This window comes from Leptosomus discolor, chromosome 20 (assembly GCF_034619465.1).
Source record: "Leptosomus discolor isolate bLepDis1 chromosome 20, bLepDis1.hap2, whole genome shotgun sequence".
Classification (NCBI taxonomy): domain Eukaryota; kingdom Metazoa; phylum Chordata; class Aves; order Leptosomiformes; family Leptosomidae; genus Leptosomus; species Leptosomus discolor.
In genome coordinates this window covers 1,297,255-1,311,953 of record NC_141410.1, presented here as the reverse complement: position 1 = coordinate 1,311,953, position 14,699 = coordinate 1,297,255, and the positions used below count along the sequence as shown (strand labels likewise).

At 44.8% G+C, this 14,699-nt stretch overlaps 1 protein-coding gene across 1 annotated transcript in view; it reads left to right on the top strand.

Moving 5' to 3' along the window:
• Nucleotides 1–553: 553 nt before the first annotated feature.
• LOC104347990 (uncharacterized) overlaps nt 554–14,699 on the top strand; it is a 46,765-nt gene continuing 32,619 nt past the window's right edge. Inside the window, 3 exon segments of the mRNA XM_086476162.1 lie at nt 554–650; nt 2,835–3,154; nt 3,506–3,567. Of these exon segments, the coding sequence (XP_086332288.1) occupies nt 578–650; nt 2,835–3,154; nt 3,506–3,567 (455 nt within the window). The 5' untranslated portion in view covers nt 554–577.

Sequence of the window (14,699 nt, the reverse complement as noted above, 5' to 3'; positions counted from 1 at the left end):
CCTGTTTTTCACCACACAGGAACCGGAAGACTGCTCTATTTCAGTGTTTTGGGTACAGCTTACAGTGATACGGACATGGAGGAAGCAGAAGTGAAAATCCTTCTGCTCCCTCCCAGCTCTGGCAGCTGTGGTCTTTGGCTGGGGGTGGGGTAATAGGTTTGGGCCAAGCTGAGGGAGAGAGAACATCACACCCAGGGAGAAGACCATGTCCACATTACCATGCCTGTCCCCTCCCAGCCACAGCCTCTGATGGGAGGTTCAGAGATACTGGTATGAGGGGCCCTGGAGAGAAAAGAGAGGTCTCTGTTTCCTGTGTAGGCTAAGCAGTACAAAAAAGGTAATGTGATTTCCTGTCCACGCCCAGGCCAGCAGTGACGAGTGTATCCAACTTCCCAGTGTATGAAGTACCTGCAACTGCAAATGGGTTGCTCAGAAAAGGCTGAAAATCTGCCTAGACTGCAAGGAAGTCTGAGTCAGCAGTGCTGGAAGGACAGGGCATTTCTCTGCTGACTCAAAGAGAGAAAGGTCTGAGCCCTTCTCAGCTCCACAATTTTACCTTCCTACTTCATGGTGCAGCATGCAAATTCCTTTGGGGAAGACTGCAACGCTCCTCTGGATGCTGGTCATCACCATTGCTGTAGCCCTTAAAGGTGAGACTCCCCCCGCCTTTCCTGGGAAGAGGTCATGGACGTGGGTTTTTTGTGTTTTCCGCTGCCTGGGACATGTATCATGGCCAAAATACTTTGTCGTTTCCTGGCCTCCCAGAGGATGTGTGGAGGTTGGAAGACTGAGAGAAGGATGGAGATCTGGCATAACCCTGCAGCACCCCACCACCAGGCATAGAAAAGATATTCACCAACCCCAGGGCTGGAAGGGATGGGAGACCAAGCTGGATTTTCCTGACCTAGGCATATTTGAGCTCTGTCCTCCCATGGTATCTTGACCCCTCTCTCCGGATCTTCAGAGCATGCCTTAGTCCTACATTGTCCTGCTGTGGGTGGGAATGGAGGGAGCCAGGCTGGCTCTGGGCTTAGCTCTGGCTGGAAAAGAAGAAGCAGGGACAGGATGGTCCTGATGCTGTCATGTCTTCTCTTGACAGCAGCTGCTGAAGGTAAGGCAGGTCCCAAGAGAGGTCCCAGGAACACAGGACCATTTCTGTACCCAGGTATTTCCATGACCCACTGTAATACCTATCCCATGGATTCCTGCTCTGTCACGTCTCATTTCTCCACATATTGGGGTATCCAGCCCATGGAGAGACAGATTGTGTGGGGGAACTGGGGCAGCTTTGGAGCTTTAACTTCCTTCTGTAAAAGGGAGAAAAGCAGATTGTAGCCTCCCAGCACTCTCCTGTCCCCCTACCAAACACCATGCTCTACCTGAATGGACAGTCTGTCAGTGGTGGGGAGCAATCCTGAGTGAGTGGCACAACAGGTGGAAGTGATAGGGGGCCTTTGGGCACCCTGCACCTATCCTCTTGTTGTTGTAACTGTGGCCATGTGTCTTGGCAGATATGAACCCTCAGGTGTGGCTGGTGGTGGGTGGAGAGGGTCTGATAGCACCTAGGGGCTCAATACAAGTCTCCTTCAAGGCCTCTCACACTGCTGGGGAAGAGGGAGTGGAGCAGGGGACGCCTCTCTTTCTGCTGAGCCAGGGCTGGAAGAGCCTAGTAGGGCCCAGGAGGGTCCCAGCTCTGACTTGTACTCCTGCAGGGCTTCAGGGTTCACTTGGACCATGATCCCACAAAGGGCACAGATGAGCACCAAAGATAAGCCCGACATGCTTAGCCCACCTCTACCCATGAAGCAGCTGGGACTGGTTTCTCCCCTGGGCTGGTGTTCCCAGTGCTGCTGGGGTGTGTGTGGTGGGGCCAGAAGGGTCACAGGCTCCATCTGCCCAACCCAGGCCTTGCCTCTCCCTTCTGGGAGTAGAGAGTCAGGCTCTGCTCTTCTCTGTGTCCCTTTGAGGTTTAGTTTCTCTTCTCCCTGCCCCAAAACAAAGCGACATGACCGCATAGAGGATGGGTCCTTGGCTCCTGACCTTGTCCTGCACAGCACTACTGGGAGATGAGAGCCATGAAGAGAGAGACTAGGACTGAGTAGGCTTAGGCTGCCCCTGCACACCTTGGCCTGCTACTGCCCAACTCTAAATGCCATTACATAAGACGAATCCTTGCATGCAAATCATCTTCCCTTTTCAGGTATGATGGGATGCTGGTGCAGTGAAGAGGAGGGAAGTTTTCAGAGATTTTTCTGAGCATGGAGTAGACAAATAAGACATTCCTAGACAAAGTAAATAACTGCCCCAAAGACTTGTGCTGAGTCTCACTCTGAGGATTTGGGATCTGAGCCTTGGGATTTTCTAGGGACAGGCTGTTTCCTGGGGAAGTTTAAGAGCCGCATGCTTCTTGTCCCTCTGGGGCTCATGTGCAACTGACAAACCAATTCCCCCTGTGTTCATGCCCAGCCTGTTCTCTGCACTCTCTGTGCAGAAGGGTGTGGGTCCAGGCATAGCTGGTGAAGGGAGCAGAAGGACTGGGAAGGGCTGTGGACTCCATTGTCTCCTGCCAAGCTTCTGGATTCGTATTTGAAGATACAGCATGATTACCAGCAGTTACCCAGATTCTCGTGGGTCTCCTGCCTCAGCAGTCCTGTGGGCAGTACGAAGAAATATGGGTTTATGGTGTCTGGGTGTGCCACTGCCCCCAGGGATAACTCCTGGAAATAAAGCCCAAAATTCTTGTTTTGTGCACCCTACAGCCCCAGGATGGACTACTGCACCCGTGACCTTTCTCACGGATGCTCAAATATCACACCTGCCCTGTGTCTTTTCAGGTACCCTTTCCCTAATAAAGATGGTGGCATCTGGTCCCAAGGAGGGGAAGGTCTCTGGATCACTCCCACTCACCTGCACTGTATCGGGAGCACCTCTGGATAGCCCTCGATATGACTGGAATTGTGTTCGTCAGGCCTCAGGAGGGGAGCTACAATTTCTAGGCTGGATCTATCCTTTTGGGAATAACACAGGCTATGCCCCACCCTTCCAAGGCCGAGCCACCATCTCTGCAGATAAAGATAAAAACAAGGTCTCCCTGCAGCTGCACGCCCTTACAGCCTTAGACACAGCCATCTATTTCTGCGCCAGGCAGCACACAGTAACAGCAACGGAGGGAGAGGCAGCACAGAAAGGGGAAGAACTACTGTGGTGACAGGGCCTTTTCTTAGAATGACAGTTGCCTGTACTTGCTCTGTGAAATATCAGTGAGATTTGGGATTGATAGATGTTGGAACTCCCAATCTATCTGTGCACAACTCAATTTGCAGTAAAATTTGACATTTATAATAGAAGTTAGAAATAAAATTTCATGTGTGAGTAAATCCCATGGGCAAGTCAATCCACAGACCCCTCACACAGCACAGACTTTTCACCTCCGTTCACATACTTCTCCACGAGCTGCCATCACCACCTCTTTCTCACAGCTGCCCTGGTATTCCTTCACTCACAGGAGAATGAGGACAGAGAGACCAGCTCTGACATCTCTCTGGGCAGTGGTTCTGCGGAGCCAGTGTAGGGGCTGCAGGAGGGCATGTGGCTCCTTCTCTGTGCAGCCAAAATCTGCCCCAAGCTGCCTGTCCAGCCTCCTCCTGTAAAGAAGAGGATTGTATCCTTGGAATGTAGGTACCCTCACAGCTCTGGGCACAGCGTGGGCAGTGGATGGATGCTTTGTCACATGGTGGACCTGGGATGGGGCCTGAGCAGTGCCAGTCTGAGCAGTAAAACCTAACTGCGGAAAAACTTCTGGGCCAATGGGGCTTTTTGGGTGAGAGGAGCCTCAAGAGTGATAAAAACAGTGGGATAATCGCCTCTTTTGACTGGTTGGTTGTACTGTGTTTGACACATCTCACAACGCGGTTTGCCCTCTTGGCTGCCAGAGCCCACTGCCAGCTCACATTAAGCCTGCTCTAAACAAGCACCCCCAGATCCCTTTCTGCAGGGCTGCTCTCCAGACACTCCTTTCCTAATTTATACTTGTGTCCAGAGTTACTCCATCCCAGGTGCAGAATCCAGATGAACTAAATGTCTTATTTGGTGGAATCAGGGAGTAGTAGATTCTCTGTGCTCTGTTTTCACTGTTTAGATTACTATTAAGTTACTGGTTTCCCCTAATCTTCCCATCTTTGCCCCTTGTCTGTGTTCACAGTGATTAGGCACTAACTAGATAACCTAATGCTGATCATGTAGAGAGATTTACTAACTGCTGTTGTCACTGGTTCTGTGCTGCATTCCACACTTTGGTGCCCAGCTTGGAGTGGAATACAAGAGTGTGAAAGTGATTGCTGGCGTTTGTGAATATGTGTGTTGTGTAAGTATTTGCAGACCTTTCCTTTTCAAAGTAAGACTGGAGCTACAGTGTCCTTGGCTTCATCCCACACCTGTGGGAAGGGACTGAATTGTTTATCTCCAACCTTCATGTCTGCCTTGGTCTTTCCAGGTACAAATTACCAGATACAGATGATGGTGTCTTCCCCTAAGGAAAAGTTCATCAGATCTCTCAGTCAATCACACCAAATCTTATTTGTCCATACATAGTGATATCTATGTTTGCCACTGGGTCCACTAGGTTCCTTAGGCACACTCAGAACTGTAGGTTCTGATCTGTCTGAATAATTTTATGAATTCTGCCCTGTCACCCAGGCCAAGTCACCATCTCTTCTGGCAAAGTGAGAACAAGATCTCCCTGTGGATGCATGGTGTAACACCTTTCAGACACTTCTATGCCACTCACACTGACATAGGGAGGATTGTATCAAACATGTATTTGGTGAACTGGGCTGTTTCAGTTTGAAGAGTGAGCTGAAAGGGTGCATTTTAATAAGGCACTGTATTCTTCTTTGGCCAGGATGACTAGAAGAAATTAAGGTACTGGTATGTGCTGGATTTATGGACCTCTAAAAGGGAAGAATAGAGCAAGATTTAGATGAAAAAAAATTACACAGCAATAAACAATATACTTGAGTGCCTCACTTAGCAGTGCTTTGAAACCATGGTTGTGCCATGATCTAGTGTGAATCTATCAATTTTTCTCCCGCACTGCACTGAGACTTGGCCATGTCACATCCTTCCCAAGTGAAACTGCTGCCTCTGAAGAAAAATGTAGGATCCAGTCTGGTTTGTCACTGGCATCTGCTGATTCCACCTCCTAAACCATCCTTCACACACATTCAATAAGTCCTGGGGTAGAAAGAAAAAAAGAGATTGCAAAGTTGAATTCAGTCTTTTCATCACTTTCTTGAAGCAGTCACAAATCAGAAGCTGGGAAGCTCTTACAGCTTTTTTCCTGAACATAGCTGTTAGCTACCTTTGAACCTCCTTTTTTTTCTTCCCACACTCTTCTCAAATAAACAACCTGCCACTAATTACCTTTTTTTCTTATTGGTCCCATATTTATTACTTTAATACCCGAATTTGGTATTTTTGACACTATTACCTAGTAATTTTGGACCAATATGGTATTACTGCTACTGTTATGCAGACGAAGGCAGCTTTCCATCCCAAGACTCCCTTCTGAACCTTCAGTTCATGCCAGTTTCATTTAATTTATGATGTTATTCATTTTTTTGGACAGAATTATCTCACTTAGCCCTGACTCCCCTATCTAATTCTAATTAAGCACTATCAGTTTCTTACCATGAGCACAGACAGCTTGCATACCAGAGCAATAAAATAACCCATTTTGTGCTCACAATATGCCTTTGCCCTTAAAGTTTTCACCACATGCTTAGTTCCTGTCAGAGGCCTTAGACAGTTCTGAGGCCTGGAATCCCTGTGCAAACTCTCCCTCACAGTTGTCTACATGTGTCCATGGGCACAGGTGCAAGAAAATCTATGAAAAAATACAGGGTGGAACTTTTTTTAGGTGTGTGAACGTCTACATCCCATCCTTTCAAAACTGAATCAGCATCTCGAAACATGTCCAAAAACCAGTGCTCACTGGAGATGCACCTCCTCACACTTACAGTCAGCTCTACCTCCCCCTGTGCTAGCAACACCAAGACAGAGACGCAAACAGGGTTAACACTAGAAGGAAAGAAAAGTTTCCCCATAATCAGGGCCTGTTCTGGAAAAAAGCACAGGCCTAGATTAGTTTTGCTGTTAAATTGCAGACCTTAGGGAGAGAAGAAATAAATACATGCAGTAGATGTAGCCTTGTGATACTAGGACTACCTACCCAAAAGAAGGATTTTTGTCATAGATGACCAGTGTCCCTTTTCTGCTTCCATTTTTCACCCTATTTTTCAAGGGCTGAAACAGCAACATCAGTCCTGAAAATCAGGCAGAGGTTTTGGGGGCAGCTTTGTGATTTGAAAATGCTGTGGGATGATGCCTGTGTTTCTTCATTTTTCCTTGCAGGAGAAAGCCAGACTCTTAGAATCATCAAAGCATTCCATAACAAAGAGGTCTAGGTAGGAAAGGACTCCTGGAGACCACCTGGTCCAAATTTCTAGTAAAAGCAGGGCCTTAGATTAGATTTTCCACGGTCTTGTCAAGCAAAACCTTGAGTACTTCCAGAATGGGAAAATTCTAATACTTCTCCAGGCAACAAGTTCCAATGTTTGATTTTCTCACGGTAAAGATAATTTTTTTAACAACCAGACGAAATTTTCCTTGAGGCAATTTCTGCCAACTGCCTCTTGTCCTGTCCCTGGGCACCCCTGTAAAGAAAGCTCATCTGTCTTTCCTGTAACTACCTTTTAGATGTTGGAAGTGATCAGGTCTCTTCAGCCTTCTTTTTTTCTAAGCTGAACAAAGCAAATTCCTTCAACCTTTCTTCATATGCCAAGGCCTCCAACCTTATAACCTTGTTTGTGGCCACTTTCTGGACCCTCTCCAATTTTTCAGTGTCTTTCCTGAATGAGTGGGACCAACACTGGACACAGCATTCCAGGTGTGGCCAAAGAAATGCTGAGTACAGTGGAACAGTCATATCCTTTGATCTGCTGGACATGTTCTTGGTCATGTAGCCCAGAATATGGTTTGTTTTCCCTGTTGCCAGGACACAGTGATGGCTCATGTTCAGAACCCCAGGTCTTTTTCATCAGAGCTACTCCTAGCCATACAGCCCCTAGCCTGTGCTACTGCTCAGGATTGCCCTGTGGCAGGTGTAAGATTTCTTTCTCTAGATCTCATATGCTAGTCATTTGTTACCAGATGTCCTTTTCCAGTGTCAGACAGCAGCCTCTTTGGATAGAGAAAGTCTGCAGATCTTCTTCTTTGTCTGTATTTCTCATGGGAACCCTATCTCCAGAAATAACCATGAATGTCACCAAAACGCTCAGGCTTCAGAGAAGCAAATAGGAAAGGCAGAGATCTGCTGGCACAATAGGAGTATTACTTTCTGTCCTTCAGTAACCACAAGTCTGCACACTGGTGCCTGCTGAAATCTTGGAGCAAGTGTACGTACCTGTCTTGGCCAACCTGGATGTCAGTACTTGAATAATTAGACTGATGTCAGAGGTCCACAGTTTGACATTCAGTGTGTTGTTATGTCCTTGTTAGGTATGTAACTTTTGTTAAACGAAAGCACAATTAGACAGGTGTTATGAAAAAAACACATCAGAAAGCAGAACTAAACTTACACAAGAATATTTGCCTGGTGACTTGCTACACCAATCAATGAGTAACAGCAGATGAGAATGGTCCACCAACAGTAACGATCAAACAAACTGGAGGATGCTTTCCATCTCATAAAACTCAGCCACCTGAGCCTGAAGTGGTGGTGGAAAGACTCTACCTACCATGACATCTGACTGTGGAGGTCCTCCAGGGACACGCTGGACCAAGCTAGTGTGGACCAAGTACTTAACAGCCTGCTTCTGTTGACTGCTGCCACTTATAACCATCAATCCTGTCAGCAAGGAAAGTGAAAGAAGACATAACAACTTTTGCATAACTTCTAGTGTTCTTTGCACTGTTAATCATTCTTTCACAGAGGCAATAAAATTCAGTCTCCTTCATAAGAATGCAATTATTGCACTGTAAATGAGAGTTTAATCCATCGCAACCTAAACCACGACAACACCTGCCTCTCTGTATTTGCAGAAGAGCAATCAGTTCCATACTGTAATTAGAATATTAAAAAACTATGCTGAGCAATGCAGTTAAGTCCTAAAAGACCTTCTTATTCACTCATTCTGCACTGCCTTTAATTCACTTGCAACTTTCACTTTAAGTATCAGCACTAAAACTTAGAGCAAACACAGGAATAGCAACATCGGCTTCCGTAAGATTAGCAAAGTATAGCTTTATATTGTTAACTTGCATGACAAAAAGATCATCTCCACACACAATGGAATACAGAGGTACAATGGCAGGTATGGGAACCCAAATAGTACCCTGTCCTGGTTTGAACTAAAACAGAATTAATTCTGTCAACTGATTTTACTTTTTAGCTGTCTCCTCCACTCACTTCAAGGGTTGTACTTACTCTGGTATGGACTGCCTCTTTCCAACAGAGCACCTCCAGTCATCTCCCAAAAAATGTCCCCTTCTGTGTGTCTTTTTTTGTATGTCTCCACTCATGCCTTTCCTTTCCTGTCTTTTGTGTGTCCTCATCTGTGTACTCACATGTCTCCTCCTGTGTCTCCTCTCAGGTCTCTGTCACAGATGAATTATTAACAGAAATCATCATTGTGGAGTTAACTAAGAGAATTTTATTAATGATTATACAATTAATGATTATATAATGATTAAATGGTGTATAATCATTTTATAATGATAATTTAATTATCATTTAATCAAAAGTAAAGGGTAATCAAAAGGTGATTAGGGAATAATTGGTTATTAAACAATGATTTGACAATGATTTCACTATGATAATTTAGACGGTGATTAGATGGTGGTCACAAACACTCTAATACTTACACTTCTGAGAATTAAGCTATAGCTGCATATATAAATGTCACTAGCATATGATATACTTTTAGGCCTAATGTAAAATGTTGCTTACCTCATTATTGATATCAGATGCTGGGTAAGGGGTATCTCAATCTTGAGAAGCAACCTTAAGAGGCGTCCCTGCTCAAGGGGAAGACCACCACCATGCTGCCTGCTGCTGTACAAGAGAGCTCAATGGGCTTGGGGGGGTCACAGTTATTTATAGCGTAAAGTGATCGACTCGTAGTCAAACCCCTCTTTGGTGCATGTGCAGGAATGCAGCCATAGCAGTTATAGTTTTGTCTAGTCCTAGCTCAGGCTGGTACTGTTAGCTCCTGCTAAGGCATGGCTTAGATTCTTTTGTTCCTAAGAAGATACAGCCTAGCACAGTTCTCACATTTGCACAGCAGATCTGATTTCATTCGGGTCTGCTTGTCAGTGATGCCTGAACTAAAGTACCATTCACTCACTCAGAATTGGTGCATCTGTCACAGTTTCCTTTTTGTTTCCTTAACCCCTACATCTAGTGACCTCTCTTAAATATGTTTGAACAGAGATGCCATATGCTCCTCCGATCGGTTGAGGTTTTGACAGCTGGTAGGTTGGTTTTATCTGTTTCAGCACCAGGTGGAACCAGCTGTGACAGGCACAGAGCAGTACACAGCCTCCTTCTGCAAAGGACACCCCTGCACCATCTTCCTAGTGAAGCCCTGAAATTCATGCCAAATAAACCATGAGAAACTGTCCTGAAGAGAAGTCCAGGATAACTGCTTGATTTTCAAGAATTATCTCCTCCAAGCTCAAGAACCCATGTACAGGATTTGTCCCCACGTACAGAAAGCCAAGCAAAGGTGGCAGAAGGCCGACATGGATGATCAAGGAGCTCCTGACAAAAGTCAGATATAAAAAGGAAATATACTGGAAGGAAAGTACTGGAAGCAGGGATGGGTAACCTGAGAAGAACATAGAGGCTCTATCAAAGCACGCAGGTATGGGGATAGAAATGCTAAAGCTCACCTAGAGATTAATCTGGCACGGGATGGGAAAGGCAACAAGAAAAGTTTCTACAGGTGTGTTAGCACCAAAAGGAAGACATGGGGAAATGGTCATGCTTCTAGATAGGAATGGTACTTGATGACAACGGGCACAGAAAAGGCTGAAGTACTCAATGCCACCTTTGTTGCATTCTTTATTAATAAGATTTACCTTCAGGAGTTCCAGGCCCCTGCGGTCAGTGGGAAAGGCAAGAGCAAGGAAGACCAAGGTCCTCCTCAGATGATGAGGATCTGATTGAAAGAACATTTAAACAAGCTGGACACACACAAGACTTTCTGACCTGACAGGATGTACCCACAAGTGCTGAGGGAGCTGACCAATGTCACATGAGGCCACTCATAATTATCTTTCCAAGGTGATGGGGATCAGGGCAGGTTCATGAGAACTGGAAAAAGTAAATATCTTACTGGCACACCAGGAAGTGCAAGAAGGATATGGGGAATGACAGGTTGGTCTGCCTCATCTCAATCCCTGAGGATAATGGAAAAAAGAATCCAGGGAAACATTTCAGGTGTATGAAAGACAAGATCATTGGGAGTAGTCAGCATGGATATAAGAAGGAGAAATTGTGTTTAACCAATATAATAGCCTTCTGCAATGAGATTATTGGCATGGTGGAGGAGAGGAAAGCAGTGAACGTTGTTTATCTTGATCTTAGGAAACCCTTCAATGCTATCTTCCATGATATTCTCATAGACAAACTAATTACATATGAGCTAGATGAATGCACAATGAGTTGGACTGAAAACAGGCCGAACTGCTAGTCTCAATGAGTTGTGGTCAACAGCATAAAGTCCAGCTGGAGGCCATTACCACCTCAGGGATTAAGAATGGGTCTGATGTGCTTTCACGCCTTCATGAATCATCTTGATGATGGGACAGAATGCACTCTCAGTGAGCCTATAGATGACACAAAACTGGTGTGCTACCATTCAGAAGAACCTCAACAGGAGAACTAGGCAGACAGGTACTTCATGAAATTCAGTGAAGGGAAATGCAAAGTCCTACATGTAGAGAGGAGTAAGCCTCAGCACCAATACATGTTGGGGACCAACAAATACGAAAGCAAATTGGCAGCAGGACCTGGAGGTCCTGATGGACAACAAAGTGAACATGAGCCAGCAAAGTGCCCTTATAGCAAAGAAGGCCAAAAGCTTCCTGGACTGCATTAGAAGGAATATTTCCAGCAGGCTGAGGGAGGTGATTTTCTTCCCCCCTGCTCAGCACATTAAGGCCACAACTGGAGTGACGTATCCAGTTCTAGGCTCCCCAGTACAAGAGAGACAGGGACATACGGGGGAGAGTCCAGGGAAGGGCCTGGAGGAAAAGTGTCTCAGGGGGATCTTGCGGAGTTAAAAAGGGCATGGACTGTGGTATAATGCTGAACCAAAGACCTTTATTACAATCACAGTGCTCTTTTTATATCTAAAATAGCTGTCCATGTGCTATTAGCGTGTGCTGATAGGGTAAAGCCTTGTATCCATGCGGTGAGTGCTGCTCTTTGATTGGTAGCATGCTGCTGTTGGCGTGCCAAGCCGTCCGTTAGTTGAGTCTTGTTTTCTGTTTCCTTCTTCTTCTTTTTTCATCTCTTTGTTCCTCTTTTACAACTGCCTAACCACTCAAGGTCACAGGGAATCAGAGTCAAGGTCATCCAAGCATGCTTATCTAAGGCCATTCAAATATGCTTGCCTAAGGCTGTTCAAATATGCTGCCTCCAGCAGTACTGCCCCAGCTGCTACTTTCGAACCAACTCTGGCTAATCTGCTCACCAAACCAGCTAGGATTGATCTGTCTGTTATCAGGATCAAATCACCTCGGATCATACCACCTACCATCTAGCTCAACCCAGCTGGGATCACGTCAGTCCTGCTGCTGTATCTCCACAGGATCTTGTCTATATAAGTATCGGATGGAGCAGAGTAAAGAGGATTAGGCCAGACTCTGAATGGTACCCAGGGACAGGACAAGAGGAGACGGGCACAAACTGAAATACAGCAAATTCCACTTAAATGTAAAAAAAGGGTTTTTACTGTGAGAGTGACTGAGCACTGGAACAGATTGCCCAGAAAAGTTGTGGAGTCTCCATATTCAAAGCTCAAATAGACATGGTCCTTAGGGACTTACTTTAGCTGACCATGCTTCGAACAGGGGGCTGGGACTTGACAGTCTTCCATCCTCACCCGTTCTGTGTTTCTGGGAAAAACAGCACCACCATCACCTCTGACACCACTACCCCCTCTCCCCCAACAAATTTTAGCAGATCCACACAGAAAAAGACACAGTGATACCAAGCAAAATTAGCTCTGAAAAACTTGTGCATCAGAGACTCATTTTGCTAGAGCTTGCAATATTAGACCTATAAACAATTTTAAGTTCAAAATAGTCCTGATACGTACGAAAAAATTAAACTGGCAGTTAATGTGTTTGGGGCAGCTGGTTCTTGACGTTCTTACGAAAATATCTTACCTTATATCTCTAGAAGTTCATCAAAAATATGTCTGGAATGAAGTAATTTGAGTTAAAAGGGCACTTAAATCCAAATCAATCCATATTCAGAGTCACCAAGCATGTACAGTGTTTCAGTAAGAGAGTTGTATTATTAACTTCATCTAGCATAAAAGTGATGCTGACAATGCTATTTTTAATTTATGGCAATTGCTGTGTGGTTTGATTATCCAGCAATAAATGAGCAGAGGAATATGAAATGCAGCATTCAAAAGACATCAAAGAATGAGTGTCATCTGAGACTGAAATGAAAACACAAACGTTTTTGTATGACTGTTCATCACTGTGTGGACTAGGTATCACAGTGGTTGAAGGGGACTGAACGACCCGACACAAACTGACTTCCTGAAAAACCTGGTGGTACAACATACTCCACTTCCTCACAATGTCATATTCTCACAGTCAGCTGCATCCTGAAGAACACATTTGATGCTGATTGTGACTCAAGCTGTGAGTCAATCACAATATGCCATGCCAGTTTTTCTTGCACTCAATTATGGACGTTGAGTTAGAGACCACTTGACTTGGAATATATAATTATCAACACCAGTTGAGCAGATAGGTTTTTACCTGGCACAGTTTAGAATTTTTCATCTAAGTTACTCATTGTGTCCTCTTTGAATCCATTACAGAGAAACAAGTGGTTCTAAGAAGAAATTTGTCAGTTCCCAAGGTATTTTAGACAGACGAAATAGCTCAGTCAGTTGCATTTGGGGCATGGCTCTCTCTTCACGACATTCAGATGGCTACCTCAAATGCAGCTCCTAGAAGCTAAGTAAGAAGACTCTAACAACATATGGCTGGAAGACAGTTCCAGTTTTCCCTGACCAGCCACACAGGCCATGACCCTGCAGTCCACTATCGAGCATTGTCATTGAAATGGACCCCTCTACCTTCATTTCAGCTTGCAGCAAACAATGCCCCTCTGTCCACCATCTCAGTCTTGTATTATATTTCTCCCCTTCACCCCTTTTCCACGTCTGTTTCTCCTTCAGCTCAATGATTTAAGAGATCATGCATGAATTCTCTCTTGAACTGCATGTTTAATATTCTCCATGGCACAGATCATGATCTCCTTGTCTTTGCCTGTAACAGCTGCAATCTCTTCCCATTCATTTTCCCCTCAAAGACCACTTCAAGGAACATTTTCGAGTTTCTGACAGTACTAACTTACCTCACTGTCATGGAAAACCTAAGTTCATGCATTCATTCTTAAACACTTTCATGGGCTATAAATTCCTGGGGATATGGGACCTGCAGAGTCTCCATTGCTGCTAAACTCTAAGGAAGCCTTAGAGCTTGCTTGAAATCACTCAGTCAACTAATATCTTCAGGGAAGAGAGCAGGGCCCACCCACTCTTGGGCCAATTTACTTCTACCATGCGTGTGTCTGGCTGTGTTTACATCCCTGCATTGCAAGGTTATCTTTTATAGCATCTTCGGCAACAGACAGTATCTGGCCACCATAGCTCTGCTTCCTCAGTAATCACTGAAGTGGCAGTTGCTTGGCTGTCCAGCCTACACATGAGGAATGTATTCAAACAAAATTTATCTTCACTTGCATATTATGCTTCATATAAGTCTTTAGCTGCAGGTGGCACTAAGGATGCAGAACTTGGTCATCATGCAGAACTTGGTCATCATGCAGGATTAGATCAATCAATCCACTCTGTATCATCCAGAGCAAAATCTTTATTTAATTACTCCTCTCATGGAACAATATATCTCTATCTAATAAAGAACAATCATTTCCTTTTCACTTCTATAGGCACCAAAAGCATGTTAAAGTCTTCCTGAGGCACCAAATGACCCTCAGCACTGGCCCATCCAGAAAGATAAGAACTCTAAAACACCAGATTGAGTGTATTCCTCTTCTTCCAGGGCCACAAAAAATAGTTCAAAGTGGGGAAATAAAAAAAAAAAGAAAACACAACCAAAAAAACCCCACAGAACACTTCCGCAACTCTGGAGAGTTTTGCTAATTGCTGTAGAATAATACTGAAACAATTTTTGCTTTTTCATTAGACTGAAATCTGAGCCTTCCCAGAACAACATTATAATCCTTCATTATAATCCTACAGGTTTCAAGCAGGTTCAAATCTGCTCTTTTTGCCCAGCTTCAGGTCCTTATTTTAAAGTCTATGTGGTTTCTTTATGTGGTATGTAGGGTATATGACTACCTGTCTCTTAAGATACTATGCAGG